The 24,870-nt window shown below is 44.1% G+C and overlaps 1 protein-coding gene across 1 annotated transcript in view; it reads right to left on the bottom strand.

Annotated features, from left to right (window-relative positions):
- Positions 1–24,870, bottom strand: part of LOC311108801 (unconventional myosin-VI-like) — a 107,044-nt gene that overhangs the window by 9,028 nt on the left and 73,146 nt on the right. The window contains exons 24-32 of the mRNA XM_084151563.1: positions 23,811–23,901; positions 23,375–23,525; positions 20,933–21,141; positions 19,212–19,290; positions 6,375–6,535; positions 6,169–6,210; positions 5,691–5,729; positions 4,627–4,665; positions 2,586–2,692 (exon numbers count right to left, since the gene is read on the bottom strand). Coding sequence (XP_084007689.1) covers positions 2,586–2,692; positions 4,627–4,665; positions 5,691–5,729; positions 6,169–6,210; positions 6,375–6,535; positions 19,212–19,290; positions 20,933–21,141; positions 23,375–23,525; positions 23,811–23,901 — 918 coding nt within the window. The remainder of the gene's footprint in view (positions 1–2,585; positions 2,693–4,626; positions 4,666–5,690; positions 5,730–6,168; positions 6,211–6,374; positions 6,536–19,211; positions 19,291–20,932; positions 21,142–23,374; positions 23,526–23,810; positions 23,902–24,870) is intronic.

Below are 24,870 nucleotides of genomic sequence, written 5' to 3'. Positions count from 1 at the left end.
GGAGGACTACCAACAGACAGACGGATGGAGTACTACCAACAGACAGACGGATGGAGGGCTACCAACAGAGACGGATGGAGGACTACCAACAGACAGATGGATGGAGGACTACCAACAGAGACGGATGGAGGACTACCAACAGACAGATGGATGGAGGACTACCTACAGACAGATGATGGAGGACTACCAACAGACAGACGGATGGAAGACTACCAACAGACAGACGGATGGAGGACTACCAACAGACAGACGGATGGAGGACTACCAACAGACAGACGGATGGAGTACTACCAACAGACAGATGGATGGAGGACTACCAACAGAGACGGATGGAGGACTACCAACAGACAGATGAATAGAGGACTAAAAACAGACAGATGATGGTGGACTACCAATAGACAGATGATGGAGGACTACCAACAGACAGATGATGGAGGACTACCAACAGACAGATGGAGGACTACCAACAGACAGATGGAGGACTACCAACAGACAGACGGATGGAAGACTACCAACAGACAGACGGATGGAGGACTACCAACAGAGACGGATGGAGGACTACCAACAGACAGATGGATGGAGGACTACCAACAGACAGATGGATGGAGGACTACCTACAGACAGATGATGGAGGACTACCAACAGACAGACGGATGGAAGACTACCAACAGACAGACGGATGGAGGACTACCAACAGACAGATGGATGGAGGACTACCAACAGAGACGGATGGAGGACTACCAACAGACAGATGGATAGAGGACTAAAAACAGACAGATGATGGTGGACTACCAATAGACAGATGATGGAGGACTACCAACAGACAGATGATGGAGGACTACCAACAGACAGATGGAGGACTACCAACAGACAGATGGAGGACTACCAACAGACAGACGGATGGAAGACTACCAACAGACAGACGGATGGAGGACTACCAACAGAGACGGATGGAGGACTACCAACAGACAGATGGATGGAGGACTACCAACAGACAGATGGATGGAGGACTACCAACAGACAGATTGATGGAGGACTACCAACAGACAGATGATGGAGGACTACCAACAGACAGATGATGGAGGACTACCAACATACAGATGATGGAGGACTACCAACAGACAGATTATGGAGGACTACCAATAGACAGATGGATGGAGGACTACCAACAGACAGATGGATGGAGGACTACCAACAGACAGATGGATGGAGGACTACCAACAGACAGATGGATGGAGGACTACCAACAGACATATGGATGGAGGACTACCAACAGACATATGGATGGAGGACTACCAACAGACAGATGATGGAGGACTACCAACAGACAGACGGATGGAGGACTACCAACAGACAGATGGATGGAGGACTACCAACAGACAGATGGATGGAGGACTACCAACAGAGACGGATGGAGGACTACCAACAGACAGATGGATGGAGGACTACCAACAGACAGATGGATGGAGGACTACCAACAGACAGACGGATGGAGGACAACCAACAGAGACGGATGGAGGACTACCAACAGACAGACGGTTGGAGGACTACCAACAGACAGACGGTTGGAGGACTACCAACAGACAGACGGATGGAGGACTACCAACAGACAGACGGATGGAGGACTACCAACAGACAGACGGATGGAGGACTACCAACAGACAGACGGATGGAGGACTACCAACAGACAGACGGATGGAGTACTACCAACAGACAGACGGATGGAGGGCTACCAACAGAGACGGATGGAGGACTACCAACAGACAGATGGATGGAGGACTACCAACAGAGACGGATGGAGGACTACCAACAGACAGATGGATGGAGGAGACCTACTACTAGAAGATTTTCATTACTTCAAAAACAAATTAAGGCAGCATTATGGCTTTCATTGTCATTCTATGTCTTCATGAAATTCTAAAACAATTGCTGCTAGGATTAAAATGCATTCAAGTTGTCAATCAGCATACCAGATGAACTCCCGGAGCGAAATATGGTGTGAAATTAGATGGTTAATACCTGCTAAGTGCCTTGGTAAAGTTGAGTGCACAAATACGGCTCCCTACCCTCCAGATAAATTAGTAATTTCACTCTCAAAATGTCTCCCTGCAATGTGCATACTACTTAACATCAGTATGCCTGATCATTTCGTGAATGAAAACGGAGAGGTGAAATGTTTTACTTTCAATACAGATGCGTCTGCAACCCCAGATACCTATTGTTGGACACATTTGACACATATGACACGGCGCTTTGGGAGCAGCCAATGAGGCTACGTCCCAAAATGAAACCCTATTCCCTACATAGTGCACTACGTTTGAACATTGGTACCATACTGTTCTACCAAATGATAGAAGAATTTGAACGTCATGTAAAAATAAGTGATCAAATAATAACATGGGTATTAATAAATAAACACAGAGCAAGTAAAAGCTGTAAAATCACAGCTCACTTTCAGCCAGAAGCTAAACAGCCTCAGAGAACTTTGTCACTCCTAATTGAACTGTCAATGTCACAGCAAAATGTCACAGTCAAGTTTCTTAAAGATCTTTTAACCACATATTTGGCACGATTGACTTTCTTACCACAGGATGTGTTGATGGCGTCCCTCAGCTCGGCGTATTTCCACTTGCTGAGCTCGTACTTCTTGGTGCCAGCAGCAGCAGCTTTGGTAGCCTGAACCTGTGGGCCTCTGGCAGCACAGAAACAACCAGGACAGTGGGGTTACAACCAGCACAGTGGGGTTACAACCAGCACAGTGGGGTTACAACCATCACAGTGGGGTTACAACCAAAACCAGATCAATATATAGTGGAGGCTCCAGGGTGAAGTTTCCCCTGGGTACAGATCTAGGATCAGCTTCCTCTCTCCCAATCCTAACCATTAGGCAGGTTCACATTTATTGAGATGACTCATGTACTAGGACCAAAAAGCACATTTGTTTTCATAAACTTTTACGATATAGACAATTTTGACTTTGCAGCTAGCCTATCTAGCGGAAACCGCTCAGTTCTGCCTCCAGGGCAAGGCTCATGACAAACGTCAAACTGCAACCATTAGTGGGGAAAATGCAAAACTGACTTAAGATCAGTGTCTAGGGGCAACTTCACCCTACTCCACAGTGGAGCAAGAATGACAGGATCCACAAGGAGAGAGCTCACAAAGGTCATAATTCACATCATATGATGTCATATTGACATATTGAAATTTTCATTGGAGGATTTGGGAGCAGGGTGATAAGGGGGGAAATGTGGAGTTTGTCAGGTCAGCTGCACTGTACAAGAAAAATTCAACAACCCCACACGAGTAACACAGACTATTCAAAACCCAACCCCTTTATGGAGCTGGAACGGCTCATAGGAGCAGGTTTCTGGAGCGTGAGGCAGCTTGTCTATCGCAGGGCCTTACCCCCAATCTCTCTCCTTAATTCGGAGTGCCAAGCAGAAACGCATCGGGTCGAATGTTTACAGTCTTTGGTATGACTTGGCCGGAGATCGAACTCCCAACCTTCCTTTCTCAGGGTGGACACTAACCACAAGGCCACTGAGTTGGTCATGGTGCTGCTTTAATCTGACTGGCCATTAAGCACTGTAAGGGACGGTTTCCCAGACAAAGATTAAAGACGTAACCTGTGTCCAGGAAACTGGTCCTATGTGTACTTCTCCTCTCTAGCTGTTGGTTGTCTGTTCTGCCATCACCTCCAACACAGTGCTGCTGACAGGGCTGATTAAGTCCTGGCTAGGATTTGCCCCTTTTAGAACACTGACTCTCTGGATCTGAGGCTGGAGTTAGGGGACGGGCCCTGGGCCACCTGAGGCCATCCACGCTCTAATCCTATTGACTAACTGAGCCATTGAGCCTCTCCACCCAGGGGAGCTGGCCTCGCACACTTGGCGCAGTTGGTGGCTATTCCAGGGACCCAGCAGCACGCAGCTCCATTGACCTTGGGCCAGCGGGCCGGTCACCTGCTGCTCCCGCTTCCTGTGGCCATGTGTCACCATGAGGAGTAGTGGCAGGTGGCTTGAGCCAATCAGTACACAGACAAAGTGACAGTAGTTCCTGCTGGGTGTGGCCTCAGGGTCAAATGTCCCTCATTCAGTCATTCCGATGGCGCGAGGCTGGCCCCATGGCATCAGCTAATGGGGATCCAATAAAGAACAGCTGCTCTACTACAGTGCATGAATCAGGATATGGCTGACTTATATAATGTGTGACTAACTATAATAGTTAGAACCAACATATGATGAGGTCCCATTGTAGAGTGAGTCTCGTCATTATTTACTTACCGGTATTTGAAGTAAAAGCTAGCTAAAAGTAAATTATTGTCTGAGACCTAACAACTTAAAAAGACACAGTCTGATTTGAAAACCAATCATTCATTCATTTGTATGGTGGGCAGCCCCACCCCATTGTGTAGGAATTCTCAATTATGGTTAATGGTTAATTGTGTGGAATTATGCAGAATTACCCTAATTAAGACGATGAATCCCTATTAAGGTGATTAGTATTTATTCGCACATCATATACTTCTGTTGATCATTCTGTTTTGATCCATTGAGTTTAAAGTGATTGTGAAGATTTTCTGAGATGTCATTCATGGAACTTAAAGTAAGGATCTCTACCCACCTAGACAGAAGCTCAGACATTTCCTTGGCCATTTCCTCCCTAAAAGGACATGATGAGCCCAGTATAATAAGAGTTAGAACCACAGAGACACTTTCAATACCATCCAACTGTCACATGTGCACATTGATTGCAGTTCTAAGATGGCACAGAGGAAGAAGGCGTGTAAAGAGAGAAAAGTGGGCATGTGCAGACAAGAGGATAACAAACTCTCTCCCTAACAAGAACGCTGATGCTTTACAGGTGGCGTGACATACAGAGGCTGATCTGTCAGTGTGTGTGTGTGTGTACATGTGTGTGTGTTTGTGTGTAGTCGTGTCTGTGTAGTGTGATCGTTTCAGCATGAGGCTGTGAAAACAGCCCAGACCTCAGAATGTGAAGCTCCCTCCTGCTGTTCTAAGGAGGAAAATGTTGCATAATTACAAGAGCTTCTCTTCCTGATTTGGACACTCTCAGGTGACGCACATTGAGCCAACGTGTACATTCTAATATCTACACTCAGCCTAGATCCTGTGGAATTGTCCTTTATAGTGATTTGCTATTACCTGACGAGAGAGCATATTTCAGAGAAATTGATTAAGGGCTTAAAAAAAAAAAGTGAAATGGACAGAAACAGAGAGAGTAACCATTTGGCAAATCCATTAGGACCTTTCAAAACACCACTCTAGAAAGTGTCATACAGGTGAGTGCACAGCAGAATGTATCTGGTTCACAATGTGACACATCCATCAAATGCATGTTAGTGAGTTGGTTTGGTTTAGGGCCTGAGGGAATGCTGTGGGGAGCTGAGGTCTAGTTTCCAGATGCTAGTTGTTTCGGTGCTACAGCGTACAGTAAAATAGATTAGTAATATCAAGCTAATGGCCAGTGCAGTCAGCTTAGCCGTTGCTTTTCCACAATGCATTCTTTTCAGCCTCGATATAAAAAAAAACTACAAACAAAAGCATCCATCAAAAAATATATAAAGTGTGATATTCTATGTGTACCTCTACTGAATAAAAAAAAAAGTGCAAGAATGCTGAAGGTATGTTCAAACATAGTGAAGGTGGTGTTTAAAAGTAACCTACATGGACATGCTCTTGAGCTTTTGAGATCCACCAGCTCCACTGCAACAAGAGAATGATGAGGATTACAATGGGGCTCTAACACTGTACACAATACAGGAGCCAATCAGGAACTGAAGAAAAGGTGATTCCCTTTCCTCTCTTACTTTGATTGGTTAAATGACAGATCCTCTCTGACAACAATTAGAAAATAAAGGAAAGTATTGACATTCAAAGTGATCTCAGTCATGTCTGAGAATCTAATTTTGAGGTAAAATTCCAGGTACATGTAAATAAAGGTGATTCTGATTCGGAAGTTGAATTATGAGATTGTTTAAATATCATAATTAGCCTATCATCGATCAATGGCTGTGTTTGCTTGATAGAGTTAAGGTTGGTTGGTTTACTTAGCAGATTGCTACAGTATGCAGGGTAGTTATGGTCCAGTGGTCAGGTTTAGGTTGGACTGGGGGGATTAAAGGGTTAAATCTTGGTGTCTTACGTAGCTCTCTCTGGGGATGATGGAACACCTGAGGTGCCGTTACTGGGAGAAGAGAAGAGAAGAAAATAGATAGGTTAGGCGGGCCTACACACAGACGCTGAAAGAGGAGAAATATATTTTTGTCTCTCCAAGCCCCATCTCTGCTTCACATCAGAGGGTTAGAGACAGTGTATGGAGGTGAGTTATCTGTGTTAGTGAGCTGTTACCTGCGCAGGCCTGCGTCGTTCTGGCTGTCCTCTGGGATGAGTTCAGACTCGCTCTGGGCGATCCTCATGGCCAGCTCCCTGTCGCGTCTCTCCTGCTCCAGGATGTTCTGACGCGCCGCCGCCTCCTCCCGCTCAGCCTCCAGCTGAACATCCATCACCGCCTGCAGAGACAGCATCTTTGAATATATGCGTGCGTGCACACACAAACACACACACACAAGCACGTATGCACACACAAATCTGCAAAGCACAGACAATCCCAATACTACTGTGAGTGGTTCCATAATAAGGGATGCAGGGTGGCTGGGGGTTTGGACAGACCCAGTAATATGATGATTGTCCTGCCTACACCATGTCCACTCATAAGTAATTCATAAGTCAATCATAAGTCAATCATAAGTCAAACATAAGTCATTCTCAGCCCAGCCCCAGCCAGACTCATGAAGGGTACCAGAAACGGAGGGAAAAGCTACCAGACCAAAGCCTTGAGAAATAACATAAGCCTAACATTTTCCAGTGCTCTCAAAATAGTAGACCATCCCTGCAGGTTCGGTGTGACTCCAGGTTCAGAAAATTGGGTGATACTCCCTTTGGCACCTTCTTCAGTCCCTTTGGCAGCTTCCTCACACTCACACTCTCTTTGGGCCACACACAGCAACACAAAGGACATTACACACTCACACTCTATTTGGGCCACACACAGCAACACAAAGGACATTAGGCTGTTGACTGACGTTGAAGAATAGGAGAAATATAAGCACCTGTGTGTCTCTCTGTGTTTGTCTCTCTCTCTGTGTGTGTGTCTCTCTCTGTGTTTGTCTCTCTCTCTGTGTGTGTGTCTCTCTCTGTGTTTGTCTCTCTCTCTGTGTGTGTGTCTCTCTCTGTGTTTGTCTCTCTCTCTGTGTGTGTCTCTCTCTCTCTCTGTGTTTGTCTCTCTCTCTCTGTGTTTGTCTCTCTCTCTGTGTGTGTGTCTCTCTCTGTGTTTGTCTCTCTCTCTGTGTGTGTGTGTCTCTCTCTTGCACTCTCTCTAAGCAAAAACATTCTCTGTCTCTCTCGGTCTCTCTCTCGGTCTCTCTCTCGGTCGGTCTCTCTCGGTCTCTCTCTCGGTCTCTCTCGGTCTCTCTCTCGGTCTCTCAATTTCAATTCAATTCAATTATTGGCATGGCAAACATGTTTACATTGCCAAAAAAAGTGAAATGGATAAACAAAAGTGAAATAAACAATACAAAGTGAACAGTAAACATTACACTCAGACAGGTTCCAAAAGAATAAAGACATTTCAAATGTTATATTATGTCTATATACAGTGTTGTAACGATGTACAAATAGTTAAAGTCAAAAAGGGACAATAAATCAACATAAATATGGGTTGTATTTACAATAGTATTTGTTCTTCACGGGTTGCCCTTTTCTTATGGCAACAGGTCACAAATCTTGCTGCTGTGATTGCACACTGTGGTATTTCACCCAATAGATGGTCATACATTTGGCAGGAGGTTAGGAAGTGCAGCTCAGTTTCCACCTCATTTTGTGGGCAGTGTGCACATAGCTTGTTTTCTCTTGAGAGCCGGGTCTGCCTACGGCGACCTTTCTCAATAGCAAGGCTACATAGTCAAAGCTTTCCTTAATTTTGGGTCAGTCACAGTGGTCAGGTATTCTGCCACTGTGTACTCTGTTTAGGACCAAATAGCATTCTAGTTTGCTCTGTTTTTTTTTTGTATATTCTTTCCAATGTGTCAAGTAATTATCTTTTTGTTTTCTCATGATTTGGTTGGGTCTAATTGTGTTGCTGTCCTGGGGCTCTGTGGGGTCTGTTTGTGTTTGTGAACAGAGCCCCAGGCTCTTGCAGGACCAGCTTGCTTAGGGGACTCTTCTCCAGGTTCATCTCTCTGTAGGTGATGGCTTTGTTTTGGAAGGTTTGGGAATCACTTCCTTTTAGGTGGTTGTAGACTTTAATGGCTCTTTTCTGGACCTCTGTCTCCCGCTGTCTCTCGCTGTCTCTCGCTGTCTCTCTGTGTGTGTGTGTGTCTCTCTCTCCCTCTCTGTGTGTCTCTCTCTCTCTCTGTGTGTGTGTCTCTCTCAATTCAATTCAATAGACTTTAATGCCATGGCAAGTTGAATTACTTACATTGTCAAAGTACACATATACCAACAATGGTGAGACCAACAGCAATAAGGCATCAATAATAATAATAGTAGTAGTTGAAATGGTATTACCATTAACAGCAACTACAACATTTTATTTTTTTACATTTTAGTCATTTAGCAGACGCTCTTATCCAGAGCGACTTACAGTTAGTGAGTGCATACATTTTTTATACAACAACAATATTAATGAGAATAACATTACATTAAAGCAATAGTAGTCAGTCTCAACCTGACTGAGAAGGCACATGACATGGTATGAAAGCCAAAACCAAACCAAAATGGGAAATATTATCATCATTACATTGCACTTTTCACTGGCTGTCGATCAGGTTGTGTCAGGAAGACACATTTTGGCTTTTCACCCAATAAATATGTAATTTTTTCTTCATCTTTTATATTTTCAAATTCTTTGTACTGAAGGATAATTTTGGGAAAGAAAATATTTTCTTAGGTCTGAGTATTTGTCACAGTGTAATAGGAAATGCAGCTCTACCTCTCCCCGGGGGCAGATTGAGCACAGCATGTCCTCTCTGGGCAGCCAGGTTTTGTCTGTGACGACTGGTCTCTATAGCCAGACTGTGCTCACTGAGTCTGTACCTAGTCAGTGTTTTCCTCCGTTTTCTATCAGTCACAGTGGTCAGATAGTCTGCCACCATGTACTGTCTGTTTAGAGCCAAATAGCATTTAAGTTTTCTTCGATTTTTTGTGGTGTCTTTCCATTAGGTGATATATTTTTATTTTTGCTTTGTGATGATTTGGTTGGGCCAGATTTTCCGAGTGCTGTCCTGAGTCGCTATGGGGTTGGTTTGGGTTAGTGAACTGAGCACCAGCTGACTGAGGGGACTCTTCTCTTGTTTCATCTCTTGACATTGTAGGGCTGTGTTATGAAATGATTTGGGGTCGCTTGGTTGTAATATTTGATGGTCCTTTTTCCTTTCGAATAAGGAGGGGGTATTGGCCCAATTCTGCTCAACATGCGTTATTTGGAGTTTTTCTTTGCACTTGCAATACAGTCTTGCAAAACTCTGCATGCAGTATTTCGATTGGATGTTTGTCCCATTTGGTAAATTAATTATTAGAGAGTGGACCCCATACTCCGCTGCCATATAGAGTAATTGGCTCTATAACTGATTGTAAAATTTGAGCCAGATTCTAATTGAAATTTCAATTTTAATGTTCCTTTTAATGGCAAAGAATGCTCTTCTTGCTTTGTCTCTCAGCTCATTCACAGCCATGTGAAAGCTACCTGTGTTGCTGATATTTAGTCCTAGATACGTGTAGTTTTTGGTGTGTTCTAACAGAACTGTGTCCAAATATAATTAACATTTGTGATCCTGATTTCCGGACCTGTTTTGGAATATCATTATATTCGTTTTCTTTAGGTTAACTGTCAGAGGCCGGAGTAACCAAGGGTCAAAATAACCATTGAACAATAACAATATAGAGGTTGTGCAGGTTGGTTGGTCTGTCAGATACTGTCCCTCATCTTATGGCAGGCCGCAATGTAGTGCGCTGCCAACCCACAGCTCTCCGAGTCCTCCCCCAACAGGACGGGTAGCCTATTCTCATCAGAGAGGTCTTTCAAACCTTGAAAAACTGTTTCAAATTTGGGGAAATGACACTCTAATTGTTTTATATTTTTGACATTTTGTCAGGAAATGCAGCTATGTCTCAGGTTCTGCTGTGGTGCAGTGGTTGCACAGCCTTTCCTCTTCAGGGAGCCAGGTTTTCCTGTGTCTACCCTTCTCAATGGCAAGGCTGTGCTCACTGAGCACAGTGTACTGTCGATTTAGGGCCAGATTGCACTACATTTTACTTTGAGCTTGTGCTTCTGTTTCCCAATAAGCAATGTAGTTTTGTTTTGACTGTGCTGTAATTTGGTTGATTCTGATTGATTGGATGTTCTGTTCCTGAGGCTTCAGTGTGTTAGTAGAACAGGTTTGTGAACTCATCCCCAGGACCAGCTGGATGAGGGGACTATTTTCTTTGCTCAGCTCTTGGCATTGCAGGGCTTGGTAATGAGATGAGAGGGGGGTCACAGTATTTTAGTTTCCAAAACTGAATTGCTATTTTTTAAAAGTTTTTATTCTCTCTCTCATGTAGAGAAGGAGACTATCTATGTGTGGCAGGGCCTGATTAGACACCTTACACATCCACTAATTAGCGTTTCTTCTGCCTGTGGGTCCCTGAGCGAGCGTTAGCCGTAGTCTGCTGGAGCTGGCCACCATCCAGGGGCTCAATTGAGAAAACAGCCTCAGAGTTAGGGAACAAGCAGCCTTAACGGCATGGAGTCCACGGTACCAAGCCAAGCACATATTTTTGTTATAGTAAAGTTTTAATTTTTTATATATAAAAAAATAAACAAGGGGCAGGGTTGAAAAGAACATCTCACTTTAAAAAAAAACTGAGTTCAGAGAACAACCTACGAAACTCATTTTGGAAGAAAAGTTCCCTTGAAGGCATTTGTGGACAAGAAAAACTAATATGAACATTGGAGAAAAAAACATCACTCTGAAGTTACATTTACATTTACATTTTAGTCATTTAGCAGACGCTCTTATCCAGAGCGACTTACAGTTAGTGAATACATATATATATATTTTTTTTCTTATACTGGGAAACGAACCCACAACCCTGGCGTTGCAAACGCCATGCTCCATCAACTGAGCTACATCCCTGCCGGCCATTCCCTCCCCTACCCTGGACGACGCTGGGCCAATTGTGCGCCACCCATGAGTCTCCCGGTCGCGGCCGGCTGCGACAGAGCCTGGATTCGAACCAGGATCTCTAGTGGGACAGTTAGCACTGCGATGCATTGCTTTAGACCACTGCGCCACTCAGGAGTTAGAAGTTAGAAGTCGTTTTTTCCCCCCAAAACTCAAACATGTGCAGTGTGAGTCATGAATATTTACACCAACGTGTACACAGAAGCCCAATATGATGGTGAATCTAAAGAGTAAAAAGGCTGTTTGAAAAGCACCAAGCCTGCCCCGGGCTCAGGGTGGGCACTAGGCAAGACACTTTAATCTTAGGGAGCAGCTTTCAGCATTAAACGCCTGTAGCTGATCCGGGGTCAGATCTCTCAGAGCTTTCCCTCTCCAATTGGACAAGATGAGGAGCCAGACAAACAGTATATTACCCTCAGATGTCTTACCATCTCCACAGAACTGGAGTGACTGGGAGTATGGCCAGTCAGTGTGTGTGTGTGTGTGTGTGTGTGTGTGTGTGTGTGTGTGTGTGTGAGAGTGAGTGAGTGAGAGACAGACACACACAGAGAGAGAAAGAGACACACAGAGAGAGAAAGAGAGACACAGAGAGAGAGAGAGAGAGAGAGAGAGAGAGAGAGAGAGAGAGAGAGAGAGAGAGAGAGAGAGAGAGAGAGAGAGAGAGAGAGAGAGAGAGAGAGACACACAGAGAGAGACACACAGAGAGAGAGAGAGAGAGAGAGAGAGAGAGAGAGAGAGAGAGAGAGAGAGAGAGAGAGAGAGAGAGAGAGAGAGAGAGAGAGAGAGAGAGAGAGAGAGAGAGAGAGAGAGAGAGAGAGAGAGAGAGAGAGACACACAGAGAGAGACACAGAGAGAGACACACAGAGAGAGACACTACCCTCCACAACATAACCTTCACTCCAAATCAAAACTCCAAATCTACAACCTGATTTTGGACAAAATTACCTGGAAGGATTCCTACTACCAGAGATCCAATCTATACAGCAAATGCTCTGCCAAACAAACAACAGAAACCAGAAAACACCATCCAACCTGTAACTGAGTGAGTAATGTTTAGTCTGAAGCTACTTTTACAACCAAGAAGAAAAAAACACTACAATGATATATTTAACTTTATAAGGACTGAAGGCTAATTTAAGGCTACCAAGCTTGCTAGGACAGTATATCTGACTGCAACTTCAATTATCACTGAGGTATGAAGCGAGAGGTGTCAAAGCCCTTGAGCCCAACAAATGCAGAGGTCTTTGAAGCCCCCTCCTGCTGCTCAGAGGTTATTAGCATACAGTACCCTCTGGATGTAAAAAATGAAAAGGCACGAAAAGAGTACAAAAAGAACCTCCTTATGGAAAATCAAGAAACACTTTTTGCTGACTATTATAAAAATGGCAACTTAATCTTCCACACAGACCATCCCCTGGCATGGTGCAGTGCTATATTAACACACTACCCCTCTGTTAAGACGGGGGTGTTAGTGATGAGTCAGCCAATATAAATCTTTACAAGTCTGGAACAGTATTGGTACAGGGCAACCCCAAACAGTTTCAGCTGGACTTTCACCTAATCAAAGAAATAGCTCAGCAGGAGAAGCTCTCCCTTGAGAAAGATACCCCCACCCCGAGCGGGTCAGACCTCGTCATTATATGACCCCACAGACAAGCAACCCCAAGCGGAAAGTCAACCTCCCAGCACAGAGTACTACTCCCTCATTGAAATGAAGGATAAATTCACCCAACTGGAGGTAAGGCAGGTGGAGCTGGAACAGCAGGTGAACACACTCCAGTCAGCAGAGACCCAGACAACAGTCTAGCACAACAACACCCCCTTAATCAGACACGGAGAGCTGGAGGTGGAGAGAGAAATATCTGCACTCTGGACTGTGGTGAGACAACATCAACAGGAGAAAGAGCAGGAGCAGGAGAAGAACAAAGCACTAGAGGAGAGGATCAGAGTGAAGAAGGTGAGAACGATGACAGGTGACAGAGAACAACCCATTATAGAGCTGGCCACCCCCGCAGAGAAGCCAGCAGAACAGCCCACCTCAGATCCTGACCATAGCCTTGACATCACAGCCGGACAAACAAACGAAGAACCCCAAGCCCAGGGGATCCCACCCCCTCTGAGTACCCCCCTCTGTCAGCCACCCTGATAGCCCTCCTGATGACACCCCACACCCACTGAGGACATACACAAGCCACAGATTGTACTCCTTATGGACTCAAACAGGAAAAAAATCTCCCAAATATACAGTGTCTAAACTCTGGTGTCCAAACACCCAGCGCACCCTAGACCCTCTGTCTGAGGACCAACTAGGATCACCCAGCCACATAATAATACACACAGGCACAAATGACCTGAGAACACAGCAGGAAAGGGTGGCCACAGCCCTCAAGGGAGTGATTGAAAAAGCTTCTTCTACTTTCCAACACAAGTGGTTACCTCCACCCTGCTACCATGAAAAGACTTCCACCCTGCTACCATACAGCGGGTAAACGCAAGTATTTCCCGTGACTGTGCCTCAAAACCAAATGTCTACCTGGCCCACCACTCCACCCTGGACTTGAACAGCCTTTACAACCAGGTCCACCTATACAATGTAGCAGTGCCCACCTTCGCACGGACCCTAAAGGACATCGCCCTCAACCGCAGCCCCAAAACCTCACACAGGAGCAACAGATCAACATACACCCCGCCCAGACCAGCGAGACACTCTCCCAGACCTGCCGTACCCGTACCACCCCCCCCCCCCCACGGACCTACACAGAGGACCCACGCCGAGAGGACCCACATCCAGACCACAGCACCACCAGCCACATCAACACCCCCACCCTAACCAACCACCCCCCAAGTCAACCATGCCCACACCCCATTTAGGCCCCCTCAGATCAGACCTATGCCCATCCTACCCACCCCATGCCCCCCACTCCCGCAAAGAGGGCCTCAACATGAAAGTCACACATATGCCCAGACCGTGAGCAGGCAAACAGGCCCAACCCCCACTCTTACACTAGCCCAAGCCAATGGCATGTACCAGATGCTCAACAGGCTCTGCTCACATTTCCTAGTCTGAGGCCAAACCACACGACTAACAACATTGGACACTTTATGGAGCACAAAGCCTTCACTATCTCATCCTGGAATATCCAAGGCCTGAGGTCATCTGCCTTTGGACTAAAGAGCAGGAACCTGGACTTCACCAAAGAAATCAGAAATACAGACATTGTCATCCTACAAGAAACATGGTATAGAGGAGATGGACCCACTGGTTGCCCTCTAGATTACAGAGAGCTGGTAGTCCCATCCACCCAACTACTAGGTGTGAAACAGGGAAGGGACTCAGGGGGTATGCTAATTTTGGTATAGAGCAGAACTAACTCAATTAATAAAAACAATAACATTTTACATTTGGCTAGAAATTCTAAAGGAAATTATCTCAACAGAGAAACATGTCCTTGTGTGTGCTACCTATATCCCCCCACTAGAATCCCCATACTTTAATGAAGACAGCTTCTCCATCCTGGAGTGGGAAATCAATCACTTCCAGGCCCAGGGGCATGTACTAGTCTGTGACGACCTAAATGCAAGAACTGGACAATAACCTGACACCCTCAGCACACAGGGGGACAAACACATACCTGGAGGTGACAGCATTCCCTCCCCCATATGCTCCCCTAGGCACAACTACGACAACGTAACCAACCAAAACGGGTCACAACTCCTTTTATTTTATTTTTATTTAACCTTTATTTAACCAGGTAAGCCAGTTGAGTTCTCATTTACAACTGCGACCTGGCCAAGATAAAGCAAAGCAGTGCGATAAAAACAACAACAACACAGAGTAACATATGGAATAAACAAAAACGTACAGTCAATAACACAATAGAAAATCTATATACAGTGTGTGCAAATGTAGTAAGTTATGGAGGTAAGGCAATAAATAGGCTATAGTGCAAAATAATTACAATTTCGTATTAACACTGGAATGATAGATGTGCAGAAGATGATGTGCAAATAGAGATACTGGGGTGCAAATGAGCAAAATAAATAATGTAAATAACAATATGGGGATGAGGTAGTTGGGTGGGCTAATTACAGATGGGCTGTGTACAGGTGCAGTGATCGGTAAGCTGCTCTGACAACTGATGCTTAAAGTTAATGAGTGAGATAAGTGTCTCCAGCTTCAGAGATTTTTGTAGTTCGTTCCAGTCATTTGCAGCAGAGAACTGGAAGGAATGGCGGCCAAAGGAGGTGTTGGCTTTGGGGATGACCAGTGAGATATACCTGCTGGAGCGCATACTACGGGAGGGTTTTGCTATGGTGACCAATGAGCTAAGATAAGGCGGGGATTTGCCTAGAAGTGATTTATAGATGACCTGGAGCCAGTGGGTTTGGTGACGAATATGTAGTGAGGGCCAGCCAACGAGAGCGTACAGGTCACAATGGTGGGTAGTATATGGGGCTTTGGTGACAAAACGGATGGCACTGTGATAGACTACATCCAATTTGCTGAGTTGAGTGTTGGAAGCTATTTTGTAAATGACATCGCCGAAGTCAAGGATCAGTAGGATAGTCAGTTTTACGAGGGCATGTTTAGCAGCATGAGTGAAGGAGGCTTTGTTGCAAAACAGGAAGCCGATTCTAGATTTAACTTTGGATTGGAGATGCTTAATGTGAGTCTGGAAGGAGAGTTTACGGTCTAACCAGACACCTAGGTATTTGTAGTTGTCCACATATTCTAAGTCAGAGCCGCCGAGAGTAGTGATTCTAGTCGGGCGGGTGCAAGCACCGTTCAATTGAAGAGCATGCATTTAGTTTTACTAGCGTTTAAGAGCAGTTGGAGGCCACGGAAGGAGTATTGTATGGCATTGAAGCTCGTTTGGAGGTTTGTTAACACAGTGTCCAATGAAGGGCCAGATGTATACAAAATGGTGTTGTCCTGCAGCTCTGTCGCATGCAGGGTGTGTACATAATCAATGGTAGGCTTCGAGGAGACTCCTATGGTAGGCACACCTATAGCTCATCTCTTGGCAGTAGTCCTGTAGACTACTTTATCACTGACCTCAACCCAGAGTCTCTCAGAGCATTCACAGTCAGTCCACTGACACCCCTATCAGATCACAGCAAAATCACAGTCTACTTGAACAGAGCAATACTCATTCATGAGGCATCATAGCCAAAGGAACTGAATAATATTAAGATATGCTATAGATGGAAGGAAAGTAGTGTAGAAACCTACCAAAAAACAATTAGGCAACAACAAATTCAATCCCTTTTAGACAACTCCCTGGACAAAACGTTCACTGTAATAGTGAAGGTGTAAACTTGGCAGTAGAAAACCTAAACAGTATATTTGACCTCTCAGCTTCTCTATCAAATCTAAAAAATTCTAACAGAAAACCAAACAAAATTAACAACAATGACAAATGGTTAGATGAAGAATGCAAAAACCTAAGAAAGAAATTGAGAAAACTATCCAACCAAAAACATAGAGACCCAGAAAACCTGAGCCTACGCCTTCACTATGGTGAATCACTAAAGCAATACAGAAATACACTACGAAAAAAGAAGGAACAGCACATCAGAAATCAGCTCAATGTAATTGAAGAATCCATAGACTATAACCATTTCTGGGAAAATTGGAAAACACTAAATAAACAACAACACGAAGAGTTTTCAAACGGAGATGTATGGGTAAACCACTTCTCCAATCATTTTGGCCCTATAACATAGAACAAACAGCAAAAACATATACATGATCAAATACAAATCTTAGAATCAACTATTAAAGACTACCAGAACCCACTGGATTCTCAAATTACACTGAATGAACTACAGGACAAAATACAAACCCTCCAACCCAAAAAGGCCTGTGGTGTTGATTGTATCCTCAATGAAATTATAAAATATAGAGACCACAAATTCAAATTGGCTATACTTAAACTCTTTAACATCGTCCTTAGCTTTGGCATCTTCCCCAATATTTGGAACCAAGGACTGATCACCCCAATCCACAAAAGTGGAGACAAATTTGACCCCAATAACTACCGTGGGATATGCGTCAACAGCAACCTTGGGAAAATCCTCTGCATTATCATTAACAGCAGACTCGTACATTTCCTCAGTGAAAACAATGTACTGAGCAAATGTCAAATTGGCTTTTTACCAAATTACCGTACGACAGACCACGTATTCACCCTGCACACCCTAATTGACAAACAAACAAACCAAAACAAAGGCAAAGTCTTCTCATGCTTTGTTGATTTCAAAAAAGCTTTTGACTCAATTTGAGGGTCTGCTATACAAATTGATGGAAAGTGGTGTTGGGGGAAAAATCCATGTACACAAACAACAAGTGTGCGGTTAAAATTGGCAAAAAACACACACATTTCTTTCCACAGGGCCATGGGGTGAGACAGGGATGCAGCTTAAGCCCCACCCTCTTCAACATATATATCAACGAATTGGCGAAGGCACTAGAATCTGAAGTCAAATGTCTACTATTTGCTGATGATCTGGTGCTTCTGTCCCCAACCAAGGAGGGCCTACAGCAGCACCTAGATCTTCTGCACAGATTCTGTCAGAACTGGGCCCTGACAGTAAATCTCAGTAAAACAAAAATAATGGTGTTCCAATAAGGTCCAGTTGCCAGGACCACAAATACAAATTCCATCTAGACACTGTTGCCCTAGAGCACACAAAAAACTATACCTCGGCCTAAACATCAGCGCCACAGGTAACTTCCACAAAGCTGTGAACGATCTGAGAAACAAGGCAAGAAGGGCCTTCTATGCCATCAAAAGGAACATAAAAATCGACATCCCAATGAGGATCTGGCTAAAAATACTTGAATCAGTTGTAGAACCTACTGCCCTTTATGGTTGTGAGGTCTGGGGTCCGCTTACCAACCAAGAATTCAAAAAATGGGACAAACACCAAATTGAGACACTGCATGCAGAATTCTGCAAAAATATCCTCAGTGTACAATGCAAAACACCAAATAATGCATGCAGAGCAGAATTAGGCCGATACCCGTTAACTAGAATGCTATTTGGCCCTAAACAGAGAGTACACAGTGGCAGAATACCTGACCACTGTGACTGACCCAAAATTAAGGAAATCTTTGACTATGTAGAGACTCAGTGAGCATAGTCTTGAAAGGCTGCCGTAGGCAGACCTGGCTCTCAAGAGAAGACAGGCTATGTGCACACTGCCCACAAAATTAGGTGGAAAATGAGCTGCACTTCCTAACTTCCTGCCAAATGTATGACCATATTAAAGACACATACTTCCCTCAGATTGCACAGACCCACAAAGAATTCGAAAACAAATCCAATTTTGATAAACTCCCATATCTATTGGGTGAAATACCACAGTGTGCAACCATAGCAGCAAGATTTGTGACCTGTTGCCACAAGAAAAGGGCAACCAGTGAAGAACAAACACCATTGTAAATGCAACCTATATTTATGTTTATTTATTATCCTTTTTGTACTTTAACTATTTGCACATCATTATAACACTGTATATGGACATAATATGACATTTCAAATTTCTTTATTCTTTTGGAACTTTTGTGAGTGTAACGTTTACTGTTAATTTTTTATTGTTCATTTCACTTTTGTTTATCTATTTCACTTGCTTTGGCAATGTAAACATATGTTTCCCATGCCAATAAAGCCCTTCAATTGAAATTGAATTGAGAGAGAGAGAGAGAGAGAGAGAGAGAGAGAGAGAGATAGAAAGAGATGGAGAGCGAGAGACGGAGAGAGCGAGGAAGAGATGGAGAGGGTAGTGGTGGGGAAAGAACAGCACAGATGTTTGATTGAGCTCTCCCGGCCAGAGAACATTGAGAAGTAGAGCAGGGGAAGTGGAGCATTGTACTAAAGCCAGATTGTTAACTCCTTACGTCCTGCAGCAGACAGAGACAAGGAGAAACCAACAGTGGAATAAGAACACTGTCACTAACCTGAAGCTTCCTCTCCTCTTCCTCTCTCTGCTTCCGCTCCTCTTCTTCATGTTTCCGCTTCAGCTCCATCTCCACTTTCCTGAGGAAGAGTAAGAAAGGCTATTAATGTCTGGTGTCACTGCGATATAAAGATCCTAATCAATACTGTATAAAGACTGGACTTCCTAATCAACACTGTACCATAAGTAATGGAAAGAGCTTCTACTCTACAGCAGCTCCTCAGTACTAGTCAAGGTCAATCAATACTTTATCCATCCTGCTACAAACTTATGAGAGGGAAAGCCAGTTTTACCAATGGCCCCAATAAATAACTTTATCCATCCAGTTAGGATGCTGCTACAGAATAACAGTATGGGAGGGTCAAACAGTGGCATCAATTCATTGGCTCCAATAAATAATCTCTACAGCAACATGCTAGAGCTCGGTCTCTGCGCTTCACAGCATTGTATGGGTTTTGACTGACAGCCGTTCTGAACTTGAGCACAGCTCGCGACAAGAAGTTGCCCCCATCCCTCCTGGTAATTGGTCAATCTTTGAAAAAAATGTGTTGTCTGCATGAGGGAAATGCTGTAAATTAAGATGACTCCATGTATTTTGAAAGATGTGACGTTGAGGATGATAATAAATACTGCTTTGATGTCATACAAGCAAGCCAAACACCTGTGAGTCCAAATGTGCACTTCACATTACTAAATCATAAAACCAACATTTCTGATGTACAGTTACAAGATGACATGTCGTCATATCCTGGGTTGTTCTGAACAAAATGAGCCTATGTTTGTTTGTGTAGAAAATTCGCTGCAGCACACGCACCTGAATGCAATCATGACTCCTTTCTATGCACACCAAAATGTTGATCTGTTTCTCTGAATTGCCTTGTGAAAGCCTAGCACTGTAAGATCGTATTGTATAACTTAGCTAGTCAAGTTGGCAATGGAACAAGCTTTCAAATCATGCCCACCTGACCCAGATTGCTATTTTTATAATGGACCGTTTTTGGATTGCATAAACAACAGTAATTGTGTGATGGAGGGGATGCAGGGTTGTGTTCCAAACAAAACAACTAAGTGTGCTTGCTCTAGTTCCTCAACTGCACAGCTAGGAGAGCTAAAAAAAAGCACCTGATAGTTGAAGACTCTTCTTTGAGTCATAAAAGTGCATTGAAATAGCTTAGGAACTGTGCACACTTTGGATAGGTGTGTGGCCACACTAGTTAGTCCTCTCACTTAAACCGTTGTAATTTTTTTGGTCTTATGTTTAAACTGTTCCACAATTTCCAGGAACAGTCCTATCATGTTACTGAATGTATCCAGAGTATTTTCAGATTTCTTTATCAACAAATACGGTGAAAAGCACAGTAAATGTAAATTGCACATAAAATCATAATGTTTGGATTCAGTCTTGTGTCAGGTGAACTGTTGCGTACTCACCTAATCATTTCCCCATGATCTCTAAACTGTTCCCTTTCAATTGCTACCATGGCTATGCATATGCTTTTCATATTTATTTTGTAAAGAAACAATTCAATGTAGCCCTATCCATATTAGGTCAATTCCCACGAATGTAAAAAATGATTAAATTAGGAGCTAGTGACTTGGGACGGATAAAATGAACCATCAGTTAGTCTTCGAGGTTTTACATACACCAATACAAAGAGGGGCAGGACACTAGGCATGACTAACGTGTCTCTCTCTTTTCATCCCTCCATCTCCCCAACTCACAGACGCCTGTCCTCTTTGTCCTGCTTGCGGCGCTGCTCCTCCTCCTCCCTCCTCTTCTTCTCTCTCTCCATCTCCTCCTGGATCTTCTTCAGTCGCTCCTTCTCCTCCTCCTCCTTCTTCTTGTTCTGCATGGCGGTCAGCAGCTCCTCTGACCTGGTCACGAGGGCCTGGTACTCATGGTCCATGTCAATGCGGGTCATTGCTGTGGTCTGAGGGGAGAGGAGAGTAGAATCCCTTAAAAAAGGCTGCAGCCAAAACGCTGGGCTGGCTTAATAATACTGAATTCAATAAAGACTAAGCAAAGACTAACAGTTAATTTATTTCATTTTATATTTCATTCGTTACATGTGTCAAGCCTCGAAATCAAACACAAACAAATGCATGTTGCATATAATTAGGCACGCCTCTCCATTCTTTTGTATGAAATTGCACAAACTCCAAACATACATTGGGCTAGCACTTCGCTCTGGAGCCAGCATCCTTGCTGGCTCGGTCAAAGTGGCTATCAAAGGTTCTAATTAGCCGTATTCAAGTTCGTATTTCTGTTTGCTGCTGTCTCCTACCCTGAGCACTCACACATTCATCCCAATCAGAACCCTACACTTGTGACTGCTGGCATCTACAGAGCTTCCACACACACACAGTGACGTAGGGTTGAATTAGAGACAAATGTGTTACAGCAATGCATTCTTCTGCTGATGAATATTCATACGCATCTGGGGTCAAATGAAACTTTTATCAGAATGCCTTATTCTGCTCCAAAAATGTGTGTCTGGGTTTGATGTGTTCTAACATCTCCCGACCGAGGACAAGGTACATGATCTGTTTTCATAACCCAAACATCAGTTGAATTACATTTTGTCTACCACATCAGACTGAACTCACACTTAGCAAGCACTTAACGGTAGTTTATGTGGCTTAGTCGGTAGAGAATGGCTTTGCAACGCTATGGTCATTGGTTTGATTCCCACTGGGGCCACCCATAAGAAAATGTATGCACTCACTGTTGTAAGCCGCTTTCGATAAAAGTGTCTGCTAAATGGCATATATTAAAGACCCACTACTCCTTAAAGGCCCACTTAAAGGCCCACTACTCCTTAAAGGCCCACTACTCTCTAAAAGGCCCACTACTCTCTAAAAGGCCCACTACTCCTAAAAGGCCCACTACTCTCTAAAAGGCCCACTACTCTCTAAAAGGCCCACTACTCCTTAAAGGCCCACTACTCCTTAAAGGCCCACTACTCCTTAAAGGCCCACTACTCCTTAAAGGCCCACTACTCCTTAAAGGCCCTCTACTCCTTAAAGGCCCACTACTCCTAAAAGGCCCACTACTCTCTAAAAGGCCCACTACTCTCTACAATAGTGTCACCTTTAAAGGCTAACAAATAAGTTGGACGCAAAATAATGAAATGTTTACATGGCTTTTTTACAGATCATTAATAGGCTACTACCATAAGCAGGGCCATAACAATGCAAAAGAGAAGTCAAAAGTGAATATACACTGCCCTCCGAGACAAGATGCATATCATCTCAAAATGCAGAACATAACCCGTGGACTGAGGCATCCTATTAAATCCAGCCACCCTCCACTACGATTAAAAAATATCTCCTAGCTTCTAAATAAGCCACGATGCCATCGGGTAGAGAGAGAGGGCCAGACCCAGATATACAGTACCACTGCCAAAACAATATCAGGTCCTGTAAATAAAAAAATAAACCCTGAATCTTTAGAGAAAATTAGAACAATAACTCAAGGGAGTCAAAGCTGCCCCCATTTAAAAGGCTTAGTACCCTTGACTAAGCCAGATGTAATTACACATCTTCTGGCTGGCTGAAGCCTCCTATTAGGTAAAGCTTCCCTCCATCAACCATCACCAAATATTTCACCCTGGGATAAATTCAACATTGTTTTCTGAATGTCAATACGCCAGTGTGTGTGTAGAATCCGCTCAATGTCAAAGACATGAGCTGTGTCTCAAACAGCACCCTATTTCCTATATAATGCACTATTTTTAACCAGGGCCCATCAAAAGTAGTGCACTATATACTGTAGGGAATAGGGCGCCATTTGGGACACATCTCATGTCTTTGACACCGAGCGGATTCTATACACATGCTGGGGTATTGACATTCAGAAAACAATGTTGAATTTGGAGAACTAATGAATTATTAAATATGGAGGGGAGAAGAGAACACAACATGTCATCGCCCATGTCATACACTTTCATTCATTCACATGCTGGGGTATTGACACTGAAAAACAATGTTGAACGTGGAGAAATAATGAAATACAGTGCGTTTCAAACTTTCTTGATGAAATATACTTTTTGTACTCATAGAAGTCTGGCAAGAGGAAAAAGAAGGGATTGTATAGAAGTTTGACTTAAGAGCATAGAACTAGGAGAGGTTGCAGAATGGAAGGCTGGTGAAATTCACACACACCTTGATCTTGAGCATGGTCGTGTTGATGGCAGCGTCCAGCCCCTGGATCTGCTTGCTCATCTCCTGCTTCCCCTCCTTCAGGCCGGCGATCACCTCGTTGAACTTCTCCATCCTGTTCTTCAGGTTACGCACCTTCACCAGCCCATCGATCCTGTACCCCAAAACACACACACACAAACATAAAGTACACACACACAATTAGTCAGTTGGGTTTAAACTTGAAGCATTACAGAAACATATGGTACCCCTCCTATTGCCTGCAAGGCTCTGTTGTTTATCAGTACAGATCTCCTGGCGCTTTACAAAGGTAATAAGACAGAGCCATACGGTATACCAGCAGGTAGCAATGAGACTGTCTCCGTGGCGATGCAGCCATGATGTGCTGTATAAGGAGAAGGAAAGGTGGGAGGGAGAGGAAGGATGAGAGGACACCCACCGCGGTTTGTGCTTCCTCCTGCACAGCCACATGCGCACCGTCTTCTGCATCTTGATGCAGGCACTGGCGCGGTACAGCATCTTATTCCTCACTGAGAGAGAGAGAGCGAGAGAGCGAGAGAGACAGAGACAGAGACAGAGAGAGAGAGAGAGAGACAGAATGAGACTGACAGCCCAGACATTCACAGACCTGCAGGGACTGGCACAGTAACTCCACAGCCACGGTGGTAATTCACACAGAGAGAGCAGACGGTATGGAAATGTTGCCTCAGTGAGAGGTAGACACAGTCACAGACCGGGTCTACGTCCCAAATGGCACCCTATTCCCTATATAGTGCACTACTTTAAAAGTGCATAGTGAAAATGAGTGCACTATGTATGGAATAGGATGCCATTTGGGACACAGCCCCTCTATGACTGGAGGTGTATACCGGGCAGGTAAAATATCATATCTAGAGGGTAGCAGGCTGAGGTGAACTGTCTGCCAACACGGCCCCGCAGCACGTTAGAGTAATGGAGGAAAAAGCTACAGTGGGGAAAAAATGTATTTAGTCAGCCACCAATTGTGCAAGTTCTCCCACTTAAAAAGATGAGAGAGGCCTGTCATTTTCATCATAGGTACACGTCAACTATGACAGACAAAATGAGAAAAAAAAATCCAGAAAATCACATTGTAGAATTTTTAATGAATTTATTTGCAAATTATGGTGGAAAATAAGTATTTGGTCAATAACAAAAGTTTCTCAATACTTTGTTATATACCCTTTGTTGGCAATGACACAGGTCAAACGTTTTCTGTAAGTCTTCACAAGGTTTTCACACACTGTTGCTGGTATTTTGGCCCATTCCTCCATGCAGATCTCCTCTAGAGCAGTGATGTTTTGGGGCTGTCGCTGGGCAACACGGACTTTCAACTCCCTCCAAAGATTTTCTATGGGGTTGAGATCTGGAGACTGGCTAGGCCACTCCAGGACCTTGAAATGCTTCTTACGAAGCCACTCCTTCGTTGCCCGGGCAGTGTGTTTGGGATCATTGTCATGCTGAAAGACCCAGCCACATTT

The sequence above is a fragment of the Coregonus lavaretus genome (genome assembly GCF_964263955.1).
Source record: "Coregonus lavaretus genome assembly, chromosome: 33".
In the NCBI taxonomy this organism is placed as follows: Eukaryota; Metazoa; Chordata; class Actinopteri; order Salmoniformes; family Salmonidae; genus Coregonus; species Coregonus lavaretus.
The sequence above is the reverse complement of the archived record's forward strand: the minus strand, read 5'-3'. Positions and strand labels throughout refer to the sequence as shown.